General features: G+C 40.6%; 4 protein-coding genes across 11 annotated transcripts in view; 2 read left to right on the top strand and 2 right to left on the bottom strand.

Annotated features, from left to right (window-relative positions):
* LOC109973619 (ataxin-2-like protein) overlaps positions 1-2,945 on the bottom strand; it is a 21,486-nt gene extending 18,541 nt beyond the window's left edge. Inside the window, 3 exon segments of the mRNA XM_020623355.1 lie at positions 1,402-1,441; positions 2,082-2,188; positions 2,774-2,945. Of these exon segments, the coding sequence (XP_020479011.1) occupies positions 1,402-1,441; positions 2,082-2,188; positions 2,774-2,917 (291 nt within the window). The 5' untranslated portion in view covers positions 2,918-2,945.
* Positions 2,946-3,044: 99 nt separating this feature from the next.
* Positions 3,045-9,974, top strand: mto1 (mitochondrial tRNA translation optimization 1). 2 transcript variants are annotated; one of them, XM_020623356.1, is made up of 13 exons: positions 3,045-3,319; positions 4,132-4,334; positions 4,478-4,677; positions 4,773-4,890; positions 5,524-5,822; positions 6,020-6,132; positions 6,226-6,416; positions 6,648-6,778; positions 7,263-7,467; positions 8,311-8,482; positions 8,611-8,720; positions 8,813-8,970; positions 9,682-9,974. In XM_020623356.1, exons 2-13 carry the CDS (start codon positions 4,145-4,147, stop codon positions 9,883-9,885), a joined length of 2,091 nt encoding a protein of 696 aa, XP_020479012.1. In that variant the 5' UTR covers positions 3,045-3,319; positions 4,132-4,144; the 3' UTR covers positions 9,886-9,974. The 2 variants fall into 2 exon arrangements, with proteins under 2 accessions (XP_020479012.1, XP_020479013.1); XM_020623357.1 differs by having other exon boundaries at positions 9,606-9,851.
* Positions 9,911-14,803, bottom strand: LOC109973621 (tectonic-3). Of its 4 annotated transcripts, none has more exons than XM_020623361.1 (14): positions 14,752-14,803; positions 13,636-13,750; positions 13,454-13,551; positions 13,174-13,289; positions 12,928-13,036; positions 11,782-11,894; positions 11,658-11,696; positions 11,433-11,507; positions 11,217-11,336; positions 11,036-11,134; positions 10,840-10,943; positions 10,570-10,717; positions 10,347-10,481; positions 9,911-10,249 (listed from the first exon to the last, which is right to left on the bottom strand). In XM_020623361.1, the coding sequence occupies exons 1-14, from the start codon at positions 14,786-14,788 to the stop codon at positions 10,007-10,009; spliced, it is 1,551 nt and encodes a 516-aa protein (XP_020479017.1). In that variant the 5' UTR covers positions 14,789-14,803; the 3' UTR covers positions 9,911-10,006. The 4 variants fall into 4 exon arrangements, with proteins under 4 accessions (XP_020479017.1, XP_020479015.1, XP_020479016.1 ...); XM_020623359.1 differs by lacking the exon at positions 14,752-14,803 and adding an exon at positions 14,223-14,743; XM_020623360.1 differs by lacking the exon at positions 14,752-14,803 and adding an exon at positions 14,223-14,743 and having other exon boundaries at positions 13,174-13,286.
* Positions 14,804-16,116: 1,313 nt separating this feature from the next.
* The window catches only part of sult1st6 (sulfotransferase family 1, cytosolic sulfotransferase 6), a 15,038-nt gene continuing 11,158 nt past the window's right edge, over positions 16,117-19,996 (top strand). Inside the window, exons 1-5 of one of the 4 annotated variants that reach the window (XM_020623366.1) lie at positions 16,117-16,393; positions 17,307-17,411; positions 18,555-18,683; positions 19,225-19,322; positions 19,554-19,680. In XM_020623366.1, the coding sequence (XP_020479022.1) occupies positions 17,324-17,411; positions 18,555-18,683; positions 19,225-19,322; positions 19,554-19,680 (442 nt within the window). In that variant the 5' untranslated portion in view covers positions 16,117-16,393; positions 17,307-17,323. Of the gene's footprint in view, positions 16,394-16,419; positions 16,445-16,634; positions 17,412-18,554; positions 18,684-19,224; positions 19,323-19,553; positions 19,681-19,996 lie in introns of those variants that run through there. The other 3 variants (XM_020623364.1, XM_020623365.1, XM_020623363.1) reach the window with 3 other exon arrangements.

The raw sequence follows: 19,996 nt of genomic DNA, 5'->3' as shown, positions 1-19,996 counted from the left end.
GTGAGAATGTTTTTAGTTACACACCACTTAATCAACAGACACACACACATTGATTTGCTTCATGTTTTGACTACTGCTATGGCCAGCTGCAAAGCTGGTAACAGAGACGTCTCGGTTGACGTTTCTGTGTAGTATGGGGCTAGCCCAACCGAGGGGATATAATGTATAGGCCTGGTGGGTTCAGGGTCTTTCATCTTTCATCTGCCTGCGAGCAATTTGGAGGTGCAAGATACCTGAGCGTGCAATGTTAATTTTACCTGTGATCCTTTGAATAAATCAGCACTGTTTTGAAGTTACCTGGACTGTCTCGTCTCTCAGAGTTAGCAATGGTAAGAAGAACCAAAAAGTCCTTCAGGTGGATTGTTCATTTATAGTTATCACTGTTCAATTTGAGTTGACTGTAGTTTCATATACACATTTTTTCCTGTAAATGTGTTTTACATGACTGATGTTTGTAAAACATATAGTGGATTCAGAATGTATACAGGCCCCTTTACTTTCTATACACTTTATTGTGTCGTTTAGTGATTTTTGAATTGATACATATGCCATTTCTATTCATCATTTTACACTTAATCACCCATAATGACAAAGTGAAACCACGGTCATAGATTTGTTTAAAAATTATGTAAAATTATATAAATCATGTTGTGTGGGTGTTTCTCAGTGGTAGGCACAGGGAGAATGGCAAGAATAGAGGGATGGATGAATACAGCCAAATACAAGAACATCCTTGAAGAAAACCTCCTCCAGAGCACACGCAAACTCAGACTTCATTGATTTTCAACTTCAATTTCCTTGTAAGTAATGCAGGTTTTCATTATCCCTGCTCAACTGTTCTATGTTTATACCTATAGATGTGTCATATTTAGAAGTTTTGCATCGCATTTAGTCCATAATGTGAGAAAGAAAGAAAGTCACTTTCGGCTTTTCCTGTTTAGGGGTTGCCACAGCGAATCGTCACACTGACAACTTGCATGTTGACATTTGGCACGTGTTTTACGCTGGATGCCCTTCCTGACGCAACCCTGACTCAAACCCAGACCGCAGCGGCAGAGTGCTGCGCCTTAACAACTAGCCTACCAGGGACGGCTATTTAGTCCATAATGTGAACTTCACATAATTTTATACTCAGGAAAACAACAGCGTTGGTCCCTTGCTGAATGTAGGAAAAATTTTAAATGACCTATTCTGAGAAGCTATTTATGCAAAACTGCTATTTAATTGGCAAATTATTAGAATGAATCAAATCAAATGGAAGTGAATTGAAATTAATGGAATCAAAACCTAATTGAACAGAAATCAGTATTACTATCCAGTCCTAGTATTGCCCCTTAGTTTTTAACACTGCACATAATATGTTGTGTGTGTCACCACAAATTTCTGTACCACAATACTCACAGGAGATGACTGGAATGATGGCTTTGCAGATGTTCGATTCCTGTGACAAACAGCACAGTTAAAACATTTTTGAGGCAGAAAGAGCATGAACTGTCTTCACAGCGCAAAGCTTCACAGAAAGCTAGTTTAGAGCATTATTTTCAAACATTTAACAAAAGATTTAAGATTAACATAAATACTAACTGCACATAACATAAAATATGCACACATGGGAAGGTATCACTGCTACTCATATACACGGTTACAAAACGAAGGCTGAGACAAAGCTGACAATATTTCAGTGAACGCAGTCATCTTAAAAACCAGAGACCATATGTGACACTGGGCTGTGACTCTGACGTCAATTACAAGGGCTCTACACCAAGTTTTTCTTAGTTACAAAGAGGTGTTATGGCAAATTAAACACTTCTCAATCTGGTAGGCCTGACAAACTTTGTATCGCTTGTGAGATTAATTTGCTTTCAGTATTAAACTCACTCCACTTGTTCGGGTTCTATTTAATTTGAGTATTCTGATTGGGTCAATACCAATGCCAATCTAATAAACACTAATCTCATTGGCCCTGAGAGAAGCTTATTTTTCGATACACGCCCACCCACCACACAGCGCTTTAACCGGTAGGCCTCTGAGTCGAAGACCATCCACGGACTGGCATGAGAAGAAACCCCCAACTCGCTTACCTTCCGGCCGGTGTCCTGTTGCCGCTGTTGATGCCGCTGACTGGTGATGACATTCCGGTGGGGGCCGAGGTTCCGTTAGACGCCTTTCTCCCCCCTGAGCCGAGTTGCTGTTGTTGTTGTTTCAGCATTGCGAAGCACAAGGCTTAGACAGCACCAAGTGTACGCTAACAAATAAATAGATACCTCCCGATGTGAAGTTGCTTTTAACGCGAACTATCTTTAGCAATATCACTTGCCCTAAGAAGCGGAAAGCCGTTGTAAGCTCAATAAAATCAGCTATTGTAGTTAATCTTGCAAATGAATACTAGTCGGTTGTGGCCTAAAATGTTAAGGCAAAACACCTATTTATTTAAATCAAATGTATAAAATAACAGACCTCGTTCGACTGTCTATTTTGTAACCACAGTGGTTATGTCAAAGCAAACGACTAATAAAATGCCACGACTTTCGTATAATTTAGCAAAGGCTGGCTAAATTAGCATTAGCTCTTATGCTAAAGCTCACTTCGGCCGCTTCCCCCCAGGATTTACTTTCTTCTCTCGCGCGAGTCGCCGTAACTCCGGCACCGCTGACCCTTCTGTTAAAAATTAAAGTCTTAGCCTTATTGTCAGTTGCCTTAGGAAGTTAAATTTTTCAGGTTTGTTACAGAGAACCTGCTGCGGTTGTACAACACCACCTCACGGAAGACTCACTTGACTCAATCCGTGCCAGGTGGCTGACTGGAAACCGGCTAGAAGGACGAGGGGGCGTTGACGTGCGTGCGCCCCATAGACTTTATTAATGAGCGCGCGTACGTGTTCATTGAATCGATACTTGATTAATCCTGATTCATCCATGCTGTAAACACGAATAGATGTTTTCAACTGTACACGTGGCAGTCACCACACAAAACACTAATATTGTTTTTTTTTTTAAACAAAGTCTCCCTTTCATATTCATTATTTTTATATGTATGCTGCTTTATTCTTTCCATTTCATTCATAAATTCATCAATAACCTCTATTAAGAATCGCAAATACCTAGGCAAACTGGTCTGACCTGACCTAGCAAAACAGCGTTGTCAGTGCGTCAATACACCAGTTATTACGGCTCTAAGCTACAGACAAGCATGGCAGCCTCCAGTAAATAGCGTTTGAGTAACAAAGCAGGAGTTTTGTAATTTTATCAAAGATCTCGATCTTTCATAAATCTTATGCCGATCACGAAAGTAAACAAATTCGTCTCCTGAAAAAGAAATTGTAAGTATCTGTCATTGTTAGATACGATATAGACCTAGACTGGGTAGCCTATGTACAAATGCATGTTAGTAAGCCTACATGCTACATGCCAAGTTTTGAATGATCCTGTTTGTAAGGATTCAAGGAAAACCACCTGACAAAATGTATAACTCCAATGAATATTATCATGCTGCAATTTTTAATAGTTGTGGTAGAGAAAGCAACAGCTTGAAGCTGTTGGGTGGAACGTGATGAAAAAAAATCTGACTTTGAAAGGCTTTAGTTTGGTCCTAGATAACCCTGGCTCTGACTGGTTTGAATTTATGTCATTTACAGTGAATTTTGATTTGCCAAGTTTTATTAAATCACATAATAAATTATAGGAAATTGTATCTTAACTTAGAGGTAATGATCGTTCATTTTATACATCTAATCTAATATTTGGACTAGTTCGAAGTGACTGTTCAGTTATTGGTATTGATAATAGCCTACATTCAGAGTTGGGAACACACATTACCCCTTCTCATTCAGTGTGTTTTCAATAAGGGCAAGCCGTTTCCCTGTGAGTGTTTTTCTGTATTCACCAGCATTCAGCTTCGCTATCAAAACACATTAGTTGTTATCTGTAAGGCCTGATACAACAAAAATGTAACACTAGAAAAATACCCATTCCATATGTTTGACTCTGTAAATCTTACTAAGAGTGCCTTTGTGCTAATAAGTGTTATTCCACTGGAATCATACAGTAAGTAGATCCTGCTTAACTAAAAGTTAAACATATTTTGCCCTAATTTTGTTTTCTCCCTGTGACCATCTGACTTTTACTTTCACAGGTGTGCATCTCACATGTTGACAAAGAAGCTTTCTACCCTTCACAGTTTCCTGTTACTGGCTTCTAGACGTGCTGGTCACCTTGCTAGACAGCAGTATGATGTCATTGTTGTGGGTGGAGGACACGCTGGGGCTGAGGCTGCAGCAGCAGCAGCCAGAATGGGAGCTGAGACGCTCCTGGTCACACAGAAAATACATACCATTGGTGAGAGAAAAAGCGTCTCTTAGTGCAGTCTGTCCATCTAGATAGTTTTATGGTTATTTGGTGTGAACTGGGTTGCAAACTGAAATATACAGATAGACACTTCATGGTCCAAACAGAGTCCTCTCCTTCTCCTCACATTCCAGGTGTCCTGTCCTGTAACCCATCTCTGGGAGGAATAGGGAAGGGCCACCTGGTGAAGGAGATTGATGCTCTGGATGGGCTATGCGGACGAGCAGGAGACTGGGCTGGAATTTATTTCTCCATCCTGAATCGTAAAAAAGGCCCAGCTGTGTGGGGCCCAAGAGCCCAGCTGGATCGTCAGCGGTACCGTGAATTCATTCAGGTATCTCTTACACAGATATTTATGTGTTTAGTATGACAGAATTTTTGTCTGTGAATGGGTCGAAAGTATCTGTGTGTCTGACTGCCGTTTCTCAGGCAGAGCTGCTGGGCACTCCCAGGCTGACGGTGTTGGAGGGTTCGGTAGAGGAGCTGCAGGTAACAGAACCAAACCCAGAGGAGCCTGGACACCACAGAGTCACTGGGATACGTTTAGGTAGGAAGCAAATGACCGCCACGGTATCTTTTAAAGTTCACCTTAGCTCTTTTAATTGTACTATTACTATCAGGGTGTAAATAAAATTCTACAGCCAATCAATTCTTATAAATTATGACTAGTTTGTCTTTACTTGTTAATTAGTCAGTTTATTGGGAAACCAACTTGCAATAAGCTGTACTACGCCACTCAAAAACCTGGTTTGGTTTCTGGCAGCAGCTGACGGTACATGTACACTGTGTACTATCACTGTGGTCAGTAGATTAAAAATGTTATCTGAAATGAAAAACTATAGTGATTAATGCACTGGTTGTTTAACTCATTTACTTTTTTCTATAAATTTCCAAGTTTCTGTCAACACAATTTTGTTTCTCAATTTTTGTTCTTGTTAAGTTTTTGTTTTCAAATTTAGGTACATTTCTGTCTTTCCCCCCCTCTATTAAACTACTTTTTACATGTTTTTACTTGTTTAAGACAAATATGTTTTGAAAATCTGGACTTAATTTGACATCAATCTCCAACTTCTGCACCAACATTTCTAAAATATCCCAGTGTCAGGTAGTAGTTACATAAAAACAAATGGTCTCCTCAGCCATTTATGACTCTTTTGCACTTCTTTCAACATCTTTTAAGCAAATGGAAGCCACCAGATCTCAGCCCGCTCTGTGGTTCTCACTACCGGTACTTTCTTGTCCGGCTCCCTCTTCATGGGCCAAACTACGTCTCCCGGGGGTCGGATTGGAGATGCTCCATCGAGTGCTGGCCTGTCCTATACACTGCAGGAGAGGCTGGGGCTCAGGGTAGGCAGGCTGAGGACTGGTACGCCTCCCAGGATTGTGAAGGATTCAGTAGACTTTTCCCTGGTTGAGCCTCACCTTCCTGACAAGCATCCAACTCCATTCAGCTTCTTGAATACACACGTACGCTGCAAGGTAAAGTTTATGTGGAGTAGAGGAAGATATGAAATTAGCAAATTCTTACACTTGAGAAGCTGAAGTTGAAGTAAACTCTTTATCAAGTAAACAAATGTCACTTCCAAAGTTGTCATTGATCTCTACAGTTTGTCCTTAAGTGTCCTTTCTGATTTCTGATTGATGAATGCCTTACTTTGAAATTAAACACGGTGCAGCCTGAAGAGCAGCTGCTTTGCTATCTGACCTGTACTACCCCTGGTGTAGAGAGAGTGGTAAGAGAGAGCCTTCATCTCAACTGTCACATTCAGCAAGATACCAAGGGTCCCAGGTACATACATAAACACTCAGTGGAAATGTTAGACATTGTTCTCAGTATGTGCTGAAGCTCATTCAGAATTGTTTGGGTCCTCATCTTTCACAGATACTGCCCCTCCATTGAGTCACGAGTACTTCGCTTTCCAGGCCGAGCGCACCAGGTGTGGCTGGAGCCTGAGGGGGTGAACTCTGACCTTCTGTACCCTCAGGGACTGTCCATGACCATGCCCCCTGACATGCAGCTCCTCCTCATCAGAGAAATCCCCGGCATGCAGAGAGCTGAGATCCACACGCCAGGTGCACACTCTTGATCTACAAACAATTCGGAGCCTATCTAAAACCAGGGGTGCCTCAACAGAATCACCCATTTACAGTGACACAGCATGTCTTCTTTTCTCCCTGAAATTACAGGTTACAGCTTAGTCAGTCCTTTGCTGATGTAAAGGTTTTGACTGACATAAGTTTAGTTGATGTATCTGACAATCAAACATTACAAGGAATGTTTTTTTTTTTTTTTTGGTTTTCCAGGTTATGGTGTGCAGTACGACTTTGTGTGCCCCACTCAGCTGAGCCCTGCCCTACAGGTGAAAAGCACCCAGGGTCTCTTTCTAGCCGGGCAGATCAATGGAACAACAGGCTACGAGGAAGCTGCTGCACAGGTTGCTACTATTTGCTGTAAATTCTACAGCCACAAATCAACCTGGAGATAAATCTAGTATTTGGCTGAATATCCCTTCTACACTCTATCACTTACACACAGCAGGAAGAATAGATCATCTTATTGTATACCCACATGGGACCTACATGTTTGTGTGTAAGGCTTTAGCTCAGTTACTGACCCATGACTTACCACCAAACTCTATGATTTGTTCAGCAGTTCTGCTATGTCATTTCCGTGTGTTAGGTGTTGTGGTCCCTGGAGACACAATCAACCAGAGTAGTAGTAGCTACCAGTAGACAGGACTGAGAATGGAGATACTACTACTACTTCAGAAGTTAAAGTGGGATCTAATTGTATTATTACATTTTGCGAATTTACTGATACTAACAGCTTTTCTTATGTAAGGTTAGACTGGAACAGGTCTACATCTTTACAGAAAATAATGAAACCTGAGGAAAACTCTTGTCATCCTGTCTGCGCAGGGCCTGTGGGCGGGGGTGAATGCTGCTCGCTGGGCACTCTCCATGCCTCCACTAGCGCTGTCTCGAACAGAGAGTTATATTGGGGTTCTCATTGATGATCTGATCAGTCGAGGAGTTACAGAACCATACCGCATGTTCACCAGCAGGGCTGAGTTTCGAGCTTCTCTAAGGCCGGACAACGCTGACCTTCGCCTCACTCTGAAAGGTGGTGTCTGGAAATTTTAGAGCAGACTGTACAAAAAAAAAAATCTCTCTTTACCTTTACTGTGGTTGTTGTGTAAAGACTGGCTCTGTTGTTTGTTTTTTAAAATAAATAGTGTGTGTAAAATACCTCCTGGAAAACAAGTCAACAAATCATATCATTATTAAGGTATTCAGTGAAATACCAGTGGTAGAAGAAGTAGATTATTTACTTAAGTAGAAGTAGCAATACCACATTGTAATAATACTCTGTTACAAGTGAAAGTCCTGCATTCAAAATGTTACTTAAGTAAAAGCGCAAAAGTAGTCATTATGCAGAATGGTCCATTTCACATTAATGTATATATTACTGGATTATATTTAATGTTGCAGCTGGTAAAGGAGGAGCTCATTTTAACTGCCTTATATACATATAATTTGAAGTACAGCACATAGTGTTCGGTACCTTGTGAATTTACATGAAGGATCAACAAAGTCTTATGATTATACTGCATTTTGTTTTATTCCTCTGATTTTGAAGATAACTGACGTTATCAAATGTAATGAGTACAAAGTACATTATATTTCTCTGAAATGTAGTGAAGTCAAAGTATGAAGCATAAAATGAAAACACTCAATGTATAGATAGCTCAAAATTGTACTTAAGTACAGTACTTGAGAAAATGTACTTAGTTACTTTCCACCTCTGTGAAATACTGTACATCAATATATTGGATTTTAACAATATTGCTTAGCCCTTGTGTGCATTTTACCTGTTTGACTTGTACAATTTCACATCAGGATGCAAGACACCCTGTAGATTCATGAGAGTTCTCATAAACTGCTCTTCTAAACTTTGTCCTGTCAGGGTTTGAGGAGGTAGGATGTGTGTCTTCTTTGCGCTACCAGGAGGCCGTGAGAGTGAGGGACAGTCTCCAGGAAGCACTAGCAGCCTTACAGACCCTCACTCTGTCCGCCCCCAACTGGACGAAGAAGCTGCCAAACATCCGTATAAGTGAGGTCAAGACAACAAGTCTGACGTGAGTGACAAACGTGGAATCACCAGTGTAATGTGTTGAGAAGTTTCATCTTCGATACAGCTAAAGTACATATGTGGCCAGTCTTACATCCTGACCTAACTGTAAGTTACTGTGTGGCCTTTTTTCAGTGGTGTGGATCTGTTGCAGTACAGAGATGTGTCCTTTGAAATGTTGGCATCTGCCTTCCCAGAGTGCCTTTCACGTTTTACAGAATTCTCACAAAGACTCAAGATAGAGGGTAAAAACTGATTTGGGCATTTTCAGGCAACAGGAAACAGAAACCTTGCCTTCATAATTCTTTCTAGATGAAACATTTCTTCTGTCTTGTAGCTGTGTACAGGTTTCACTGTGAGCTCCAGAAGAAAGAGATTGAGAGAATTCAGAAGGAGGAGAACATGGCTCTCCCACAGGACATTGACTATTTCTCTTTGCCAGTGTCTCTGTCTCAGGAAGTCAGAGAGATTCTGGACAGATTTCGACCCAGCACTGTGAGTTTGCACATTCAGAGTATACTGGATTTAATTGCCTACCAACAGTGTTGTAGTACTTCAATCCAGGACTCGCACACGAGTCCCGATTTTCAGACCAGGGCTCACGACTCGACTTGAGCACAGCATTGACTGCATCCAGACTCAGAAGTTGGAGATATGGACTTCGTTTTTTTTTTTTCATAATAGGCAATAAGAATTTGGCTTAAATTATTGGTATTAAAACATGCTTGCCCGCACCATGTTGTATCTGGCACACTTCCATCAAAGGGTGTACTCCTCCTTTCTCTAAATGATTTTTACAGTTGTCCATTCTCTCACACAGTAAGTAAACTCCTTTTAAATGGTGAGAGCTGTATTGATTGTGTTTAACGCAGACCTCGATGACTTGTATTCAAGTAAGGGAGACTCGACCCGGACTCTTCTTTTGTGACCTGGACTTAAACAATGGGGACTCTAGACTTGACTCAGACTTGATATTCAGTGACTCAACTACAACACTGCCTAGGAATAGCTTTTCAAATACATTTTAAAGGCAAAATGGTAAAAAATGTTTTATTTACCTGCTGAAGAGCCTAGGGTTCAGTCATCTCTTAGCTAAATAAAGATAACATTTGTGCTTCTACATTCTCCAGCTGGGTGCTGCTACACGTTTGCAAGGTATAACACCTGCTGCGATTGTCAATCTACTCCAGTACGTGTACCACACAGGGCAAAAGGAGAGAGGACCACGCAGAAACAAACCAGACCATAAGGAGGATAGAGAAGAGGAGCTGTGTGCAAGAAATGCATCTATACCTCAGTGAAATGACTGATAAACTGCCCTGTAAAGGTGTATGTATTCCTCAAAATGTACAAAACAATAAATTGAAGTGTTTAAGGACATGTGCCATTTTCATGTTTTACATCAGGTAGATGAGCCTTTTTATTATAAAAAAGCAAAACAATAAAATAAAACGAACATTCATTTCATTCATATAAAGTAGCCCTAAAAACAGCATTTCTCCGACTGCCCTCTGTTAACTTCAGTATCCAACTACCTGGTGAAGATTTCAATTCCTGTTAGCAAAATGACTGTGAACATCACTGAACTCCAGGTGGCCTTCACAGTAGCACTGCTGTTAATAATGTGCCCGTCCAGCTCATCTTTGCCTCTAGTGAAGAAACCAAATGGAAACTTCCAGTTAGGCTGAGGCAAGCCCCTGGGGGGTTCTGGGTAAACTGTAGTGTCAACAAACATCACTTCAGTTGTTACACGCAGAGGGGATGAAATTGGACACTGAGAAAAAGACAGGAGGAGAGTATGTGAACGTGTGTCACATAAAAAAGAATAATTTTTGAAGATGTGCTCAGAATGAGAGTGTATATGTGCTTACTTTGAGATTTTGACACCGGAAAAGGTATTTGGCCCCCAGGATGTAGTTCTGGTAAAGACCTAAGAGACCCTGGCGAGCCCACAGCACTTGGATCGAGAGAGAGTTGGGGAGGACGCAGCCTGAGTCACATGTTTCCTGAGGAAGGGAACAAAATAAATGATTGTGAATAAGAGTATCAGAAAATCAGAAAGCATCACACTTAGGATTCCTACTTCAGCTGTACCTTTGGGCTGACAGGACACTCCTGAGCAATGACTCTTGTCCAGTTCAGTTGGGAGCCAGAATTCATGGCTATCTCATCAGGAGCAGCAAGTCCACGCAATATTTTGTAAATCTGGGACCGTAGCTCAGGACAGTCACTAGATGGGGAACTAACCAGCACACAGCGATGAACGAGAGACACTATTGCATTGTAATCTTAAATTCTGTGACTGATTTCCAACGTCACAACTCCTCTTCATGACAGTGGTGGTCAAAGATAAGATGAGCTCACCTGAATGTGCAGCCAGTTATGGTGTTGTATGGGAAGAGGATGTGCGTTCGTCGGTTGGGGTCAGAGGAACACTCTCCACTCTGGGAAACCCCCAGCGTGGTCAGCTAGCAAATGGTCAAGGAAGTGTGATGCAAAACAAGGCTAGCTGTATAAATGAAAATATAACTTAAGTTCACAGTTTAAATAGTGAGGATACTGTCATCATTTCGCCAGTAAAGCGGCCATTCATGGGAGATCCCGCTCTGAGTCCGTCTGCAGGCATCAATCCCCCTGGAGCGGGGCTGTGTGTGGAGAGCTAGAAGAAACAAATGGCATTTATGTTTGAATCCACTGTTCATGTAGTGTCTGAGACAAAATCTTTGGCTTTAACATGTTACCTGGAACTGCACCGAGTGTGTCTGCAGCAGTAACTGGTTTGGATCCACATCAGCTAAGACTACATTTACTGTTGCATACGTGAGTTCTCCTCGGTTTGTGTATCCTATTACAAACTCCACCTATGAGAAAATCAGGAATAAACTTAGTTTATTGTTTCATCATAAACTCAAAGTAGACACGACTTAAGACAACAAATAATAATGTTATATGCTCACCTTTTTCACTACATTAATACACGATTTGTTTTGTTGGCTTGGTGCAGGCCAGGTAGACATTGGAGTCACTGGGATCTGAAAAGATGAAATTTTATAGAAATAGTCTGACATTCTTTTTGTAAATGTGCTTGTTTTCTTGTTACAGTTAGATAAGAAGACTGATACCACTGTTGCGTTTCTGTCAGTGTGATGTATAGCGTTCAGCTGTATAACAATGTGACTTACCAGAAAGTCTAACACGGGTTCTGTCTTGACTTTTGGAGTCTGTAATCAGAATGTTTATGTTAGCCTGTGAGATTCCCACCAGTAATTATATGCATTAAAGTATTTAATGCAGGCAGATTTTGACCTTGATCAGGCTCAGATCATAGAAGTAGTTGCTGGCGTTGAGACTTGGGTCTGTGGTACAGGACTGAGGAGTCAACATGCGAGTACAAGACAGAGACACAGATCTCAAGAATTCTGCAAGCAGAGGAAAACAGAAGGTCATCAGATAAAGAGTTATACTGGGTAATATCTACTCAGCAGCACTGTATCAGCAGTAGAGTCCTTCAAGTTCCTGCACTCCTGCGTTTTCCAGGACCTGAAGTGGACGTCCAACATCAGCACCATCATCAGGAAGGCACAGCAGAGGTTGTACTTCCTGCACGAGCTCAGGAAGTTCAACCTGTCCCAGGAGCTGCTGCTACAGTTCTACAGGGGAATCATATATTTTGTTCTCTGCTCAGCCATCACTATATGGTTTGGTTCAACAACCCAAAAAGAACAGGAGCAGAACCCAGCAGACAGTCACGACTACAGAAAGAACTCCTCTCCTCTGGACGGTGCTTCAGGTCACTGTACATACAACCACACACAAGGACAGTTTCTTCCCCCAGGCCATCACACTGAAGAACATTCAACCCATGACTGTTTAACAGAATGACAACCCTCAGTGTGATGGCCTGTTTATACACATATATTTATAAGTAATTTATTTTTATGTTCCTAATACACATTCCTTTTTCTTGTTTGGAATTTTTTTCTTTTCTTGTTTTCTATCTTCTTTTGTTTACTCATTGCCTTATGGAAGAACATTGTACATGCACAGTGAGAGTCACTTTACCCAAGTCAAATTGCTCATGTCCAACACACCTGGCCAATAAAGCTGATTCTGACATGGCTGTGGTATAGAGCAATTTGCTAGCTGTGTATACATTTGACATTTTGTTTACACATATGCCCGCAAATTCACTTTTGCCCTGCATCACAGTTAGTATCAGTACAAAATTACAAGGATCTGAACTTCAGGCATCATTGAAAGGAGATGAAGGGATCCTCTGAGCAAATATGATTTTTTTTGGCTGTTTGTTGTACATGCAGAAAATGACATAAGGAAGAGCCTGACACCAAACTTTACCTATGTGACAGGAATGGAACTGAAAAGCTTTAGGAACACTCTGCTACCCTGTGATACTCAGCAGGACAATATACTTTTCATGTGGTGTAAACGTACTTGCGGGGTTGCGGTTGATACAGAATGCAGCAGCTACCCCTGGACACGGCTGATTAAGGAGACCCCGCACAGACAAGCTGGAGAAGTACGTCTGGATGACATCATCAACCTACAATAAATAGTCTTATGTGCATATCATTTATTAAAGATACATTCGCCAATTCAGTTCTAGTACTCACTAGCACAGTGAAATCTCAAAGGTTTAACATTTTGGATACAATACTGCGAGCAGAAATCTTTCGTTACTCTGTAAAAATCTCTGCTGTGGATGATGCTTGTAGGTGCTGGTGGTGAGAAGTGGTACGAGTCCCCCAAAGCTGGATACTGTGATAGAGCTGGGAGAGACTGGGGAGCACTGTCTGCTGGAAGAGGTAAAAAAAAAAGAAAAGAAAATTTTTAACAACATTTGTAGGGGAGATACTTACATGCTGATCATTACATGTTGTGAAATTAGTTTTAATTTTATCATTGATAGAACTGCTCTTTCTTAAATAACTGTTTTGAATTTAAATATTCTTATACTTACCCTCAGACCGGACACAAAATAAAGAATCGGTCACAGTGATGAGAGATGAGTTCACATTGGCTCTGAACATCAGCCATTTCTCAATGCAAACTCCTGATCTGTAAAATAAAAGTTTAAATGTTTTTAAATGCCACAAATGTGCACTTTATGCTACAACATTAGAGCTTGTGCAGAAGACTTACACAGCTTTCTGTGGACATCCGGTGAAGACAGTACTCAAGTTAGCAACATCGCAATCAACTGTATCACAACAGCAGCCGATGTCACAGAAACCAGGGATTAAATCACAGAGACAACCTAGAAAAACACTTGGTAGTTTCAGAAGTCTCATTAGGATTTGAGAGCTTGTCAATTAATAGTTTCTTAAGTTCAGCAGATATTACAGTTGACTGGCTGTGCACAACAAAGAAAATGCAAACTAGTACAAGCCCGGGAAATAACATAGCATTTTACAGATATAATGCAAACAATTTTGAGCACCTATTGCATTATCTCATGGCTTACACCTAGACACAGGTGATAGGGTGTGATAGAGTCCAACCATAGAGCCACAAAAATAAATTAGGAGGACAAGTTCAAGAGTGCACATTGCGTAAACAGGGGGAGGGAGTTTGGTGGGTCATGGAGCAGCTCTAAAAACCTTCATCATACCATCTAAACAAGAGGCTTACTAGGTCTAGCAAACAAAAGACTGCTGCAGAATGGCAACACGGCTAGGTGGACTAAGGTGTTTAGCTCATGAGATGACAAGGCGTAGGTTTAAAGTTACCCCCTGGAGTCACCACAGGTGGCACGGTGGTTGCAGTGGGAGCTTCCGACACGTTCAGCGCCGTGGTAGCGTTGTAGTCCAGTGTGGCGTTCACGGTGACCGTCCCAGTGATGCCAACACTGGTGGCCTCTGTACCGCCAGGAGCAGGGGTGGCTGAGCTCACAGGCTCTCCATTTGTTGGGCTAGCAGTGACGTTTGACGTGGCCCCTGATTCTGTGGTTGCGCTTACCAAACGTGCACACAACACGAGAAATATCTTAATTGAACGATACCACCGGCAGGAGTTCATCTCATCAGAGTCATGGTGATGGTGCGGTGAAGACTGCGGATTCTAACTATCTGAACAGCTAAAGTTAACTTGAGAATTAGCTGAAATAATTTCGCCTACATCGCTCACTGTAACTGAAGCAACACGAAAATATATGGTAAAACAAAACAATGTTTAATAATTCACTTAACACAAAGGAACACAGAAAAAACACTAGTGCTTCACAGGGAAATTTTGAGCTAACCATGCTAAATTCATTACCAGAAAGCAAGCTTCTTGTAACCAAGGAAGTTGTCATGGAGACTTCCGTTTCCAACATAATACTACCGTAAACCTTGTGTAAGAGAAGAAAGACATTTTCCCAACTGAGATCTGTGTAATCGATCGGCATATGTCAACCCAGGGTCATAAATGCCACAATCAATGGGTCGAAGCATTTGAGGAATTTTGAATAACACTTGGTAAAATTGTACTATCAGTATTTAAATATTAACAATTAATTAGTAGCCTAATTAATAAAAAGCTCTCCACCAAACTCTTAACATGCATCATGCCAGGTGTAGATATGCAACAGAGGGCAATGCAGCCATGTTCTTGAGTGAATGAGACACTTTGATATCCCCCCCCGGCATTATTTATCACGTATTAAATAATTAACTACTCTTTTTTTAATTATTATTTATATTTTTATTATTTTATACCAGGGGTATTCATCTAATTGTGAGACAGGGCCCACCATTATGACTAGAAAGTAACCTGAAGACCACTGTTGTGGGGTGGATAGACTAAATGGGCACTAGTTTAATGCTGAAAGTCATCTTGACTTTTCTAAATTGTAAATACTTGTATGGATTTGATTGTCTGTGAACAATCAAATCCATACAAGTAATACATGGAAATTTATTTATGAGAGCTGCTGTACCAGAGTCAAATTTCTCGTGTCCAACACACCTGGCCGGTAAAGCTGATTCTGGTGTCTTAAACTGAAATTGAAGGTGAGTGAAGTGAAAACTAGCTTTCTGTGTCAAACAATTCACATACATCATTCTGCACAGTGACGGTCAAACATCCAAGTAGTCAAATATCCAAGAAAGTAATAAGCAAAGAAGTAATAAGCAAAACACATCTGTAAGTAGAGGGAGACTAAAGGGATTATAACTTCAGCTCAATCTTTGTTTTTGTGTGGTATCTGTGTCTGCTTTGTAAAACTCATGGAGACAAAAGCATATATTTGGTGAAGACATACTGTATTTCTTTCCTTATTTCCTTGTGTTATCTGTGTCATTCCCTTCACAAAACTCTTTTAAAAGTTCTGCCTGTATGTTATCATTTCAAGGCAGGGTAGACAGACTGAAAGAACAAAAACCAATGGTAACAAGACTATGAGAAGGAGTAGGTGAACGCGCTGGTTGTCGGCCTGAAAACACGATGAACTGGCAAGGGAATGGAAAGTGAATTGGGTATAAATAAGGTGAAGGACTGAGTGAAAACAGCTGGTGTCAATTAGGGAAATGAGTGGCAGGTGTGCAAGGTGACGTGATCAGGGACCGGAAAACAAAGAGAGGGAGGTGCAAGTCTGACAAATTCAGCACAGCATTATCCTCCAGGTAGTCATAAACATTACATTTATTCCAGAAGCACTCAATCCTTTGTCAAACATTTCAGGAAACTCCATGAGCTGAACTTTTTTTTTAAAATAAAAACAAACTTATCTTTGGCAGGATAATGAGTGTGGAAATCCTGGAATTTAAAAGCTAAGCAGTTGCTTCTGTCTGAACAGAACATTCAGTGCTTTGAGAAACTCGGCAACAAACTTTGCAGCAGCATGCCTGTACAAGCCTAAAACAGCTGAAATGAAAGCCACAAATTACATCTTTACTGCAATTAGGCAACTTCTCCAAAGGTATTTTTCAGCTGGACTAAACATTTTCTGTCTCTCATAAAATGTGGTCAGGTTAGTTGTTTAGTTTTTTTAGTACAAATTCAAGCCTCTCACTGAGACCCAACTGATGTTTTTTGGTAAAACAACAAATAATTGCAAGAACACATAAATTGTAACTAAAAGTGGCAAGACTGAAATAATACCTCATGAACATAAAAACTTGCTGAGCTGACAGATTAAATGTTCCACCTCTCTTTCTTCCCTTTGTATGTGATTATAGCTGGGCTCTGGTATGTGGAGCTCTTTCTAATCTAGACCCTCCCTTGTTCCTTCCTTTAATTACAGAAGAAGCACTGTGAAACAAAGAGGAATTTGCATACAATTGAGAATGTTACATAGGGACACTTTAGCGTAGGTCTGCCTGTGCACTTTCCAGCAATTGCAGACAGATAAGACCCTGGCACGTGGACAGCTGGGCTACAAAGATACAAAAAGAGGAAGAGAAACATTTTCGAGTGTCTGAACCAACAGCAGCCTACTGAGAGATTCTTGCCTTTGGATTCAAATTCTGGGAATTGGCCTGAAAACCAGAAGAACTCAAGCCACAAACAAGACTAGTGCCAGCAGATAAGGACATAAAGGAGAGATAATGATTGCGTGACAAGCATTTAGTCTCTACACAGACTGTAGACAGTCAAGCAGGACGAGTCGTTTGGAATCAGCTGCGTTGTTGTGTTTGACTGACAGAGGAGCCACTAGAAGAACCACTGAACTGGCCTTGTGCAAGTCGTTTTATATTTTACACAGTTTATGATTCTTGATTTCTGAGAGTGACTTTTGAAAGTGTCAGTCATGTCAAAGGAGGAACAGTTGAACTACAGCGAGGCCATTCAGAACGCCAGTGCCTACCTGATGCGCTTCCCTCTCATTCCAGTCAGAGGAATTCCTCTCATGAACTATATCGCCAACAACTGGGACTCCATCTGGGCTTTCTGTCCTGACCCTTCAGACCTCCTCATCGCCACCTACCCCAAAGCAGGTACTCACACAGCTGCTGCCAGATGCACCAGAGTTAAGCTAAAGTAAATCTCTAGGTTAACGAGACTGCAAACCAGTAACCATTCTACACAATCAAATTCAAATTCAAATTTCTGGGTGTCATGGTTGACGACAGATTATCCTGGAAATCTCATATCAGACATGTTCAGCATAAAATAGCTAAAAATATATCAATATTGGCAAGGGTTAGATATATGCTGGACGTTAAAGCATTGCGCATTTTGTATTCTTCATTGATTTTGCCATATTTGGAGTATGGCGTTGAAAACTGGGGAAATACATACAGGAGTTCACTTCAACCATTGTACATATTACAGAAGAGAGCGATAAGAGTTGTGCACAAGATGGGGTATAGGGATCACACAAATGTAGTTTTCATACAGTCTAAATTGTTAAAATTCTTTGATTTAGTGGAATATAAGACTGCTGTGTTTATGTATAAAGCCAGGAACGACTTATTACCTGGTGGAATCCAAATAAATATAAATGTATGTGTTATACAAGATATATGCAAGAATAAGATTTATTCGAGAAGGCATTAAGGAAACACTCTGTTTTATCTAAGTAGAGATACTGCTTGCAGCCAATGATGCATGAAATTTTGTATAATATGATGTCATGGGGTAGGACTGGATAAGTCTGACTTCTTCCTACTCCATTCAAACATGTAATAGGTGTAAGCAAACTGATTTTGAATTAGCATTGGTTGGATATGTGTAATTATGTGTGTTGTTGTCATTTGTTCATTTGTTCTGTTCTGCATGTTTGAAAGAATAAAATCAATCAATCAATCCTCTGAGAGCTGTTTGATGAAAATTGGAGTTATGGGGATGTCTAGGGAGACAAAAATGGGGATCACATTTTCCTAAAATTCCCATGTTTGTTCTTCTGAGCAAATCAGATTCTTTAGCCAATTAGGTTTGGTTTTTTTGTTATTTGCTGGTATAAGGCAAAGTGAATGTGGCAGCCAGTAAATGGTCATTGTCTAATCTCTGTAAAATTGTGGAAAAGACACTGGATTGGTCTGGATGCAAGATGTGATATCTCCTTAGACTGGTGAGATTTAGTACATGGAAATCCCAATCATTTGACCTGGGGATAATGTGTGTTTTTGGTACATTAGGGACCACATGGACCCAGGAGATAGTTGACCTGCTTCTTCACAATGGAGATGCTGAGGCCTGCAAACGAGCCCCCACACCTGTCCGCAGTCCCTTCCTAGAGATCTGCTCCCCACCACCCATCCCCTCAGGTGTGTATTTCCTTCTGTGATTATTTATCTATGTATATAATTGGCCTTACATGGTTTGTATTTTCCATTTGTTTTCCTCTACATATTCTGTCTAAAATATCCACTTCAAGTGCAATTTGCCTCCAGTAGCTTTTGCTAAAGCTCCTCAGATATTTTCTGCTTCTCAATTCAGGTGCATTCTCCATCTGGGTCTGATTGTACCATGTCTTAACTCACAAAGCCAGTTTCTGGATAAATGTTCTCATAATGGTGGCAAAAATAAACCAAGTCAAGTTGTTCAGTTAGTAGTCAAGTGTGCTCTTTTAGTAAAATCTGAATCGGGATTCTGCAGCTGTATCATATTACCTGTTCATCTAAAGTTGAAGAGTAACCAAAAGAGTGCCGGAAAATTGCAAAAGAAGTTGATATTTTAACATATGGATTGAATTTCATACTCACAGCTCCATTCATTTTGCTTTGAAAATAATTCTAGGTACAATAATTTAGGTATAATTTAATTTGTTTTGTTTAATATATCAATTTCCCAAAATCCATGTGTCAGGTCTTGAGCTCCTGCACAAAATGGATCCCCCAAGAATGATTAAGACACATCTTCCGTTTCAGCTGGTTCCTCCAGGATTTTGGGAAAACAAGTGCAAGGTAAAACTCAATTGGTCAGATTTACTGAGAGCAAAATCCTGCATGAATTTTTATGCTTTAGTCTGAACAATAGGTACACTGTAAAGGGGTTAAAGGTTCATGATACAGTGCATTTAAAAGCGGTCCAGAGGTTAACAATACAATGCTGTATAACAACTGCCTCCTCAAATGACCTTTTCTGTGTATTGTAAATCCTTTTTATATGTTTGCCCCCTATGATTGGGTGTGAAGACTATTTACGTTGCACGCAATGCCAAAGACAACCTGGTGAGCTACTACTACTTTCATTGTATGAACCTGACCCTGCCTGAGCCAGGGCCCTGGGGGGACTACATCCAAAAGTTCATGCGAGGACAATGTAAGCCGATTAAATCACACTCCCCAGTGTCATGTTACCTTGAATCAAATTTGCTGAGCTAAAAAATAACCACCACACAATGCAACTTGGTTACATGGTTCATTTTGGCTTTGGCTGGCACATTTACTCACTCAACCAGCTTCATTAATTGCCCGGAGCTGTGTACTGGTACAAAGAATCTATTGAGGCACAATTGTCAAGTGGCTTAATTAAATATTACTAAGTCATTTAAGAACAACTTTTGGGTTGCCTGATTAAAAAAAAAAAAAAAAAAAAAAAAAAAAGTTTTTCTCTGTGGCCCTTTTTTTTTTTTTTT

The sequence above is a fragment of the Monopterus albus genome, unplaced genomic scaffold (assembly GCF_001952655.1).
Source record: "Monopterus albus unplaced genomic scaffold, M_albus_1.0 scaffold297.1, whole genome shotgun sequence".
In the NCBI taxonomy this organism is placed as follows: domain Eukaryota; kingdom Metazoa; phylum Chordata; class Actinopteri; order Synbranchiformes; family Synbranchidae; genus Monopterus; species Monopterus albus.
This window is presented reverse-complemented; position numbering and strand designations above follow the sequence as displayed.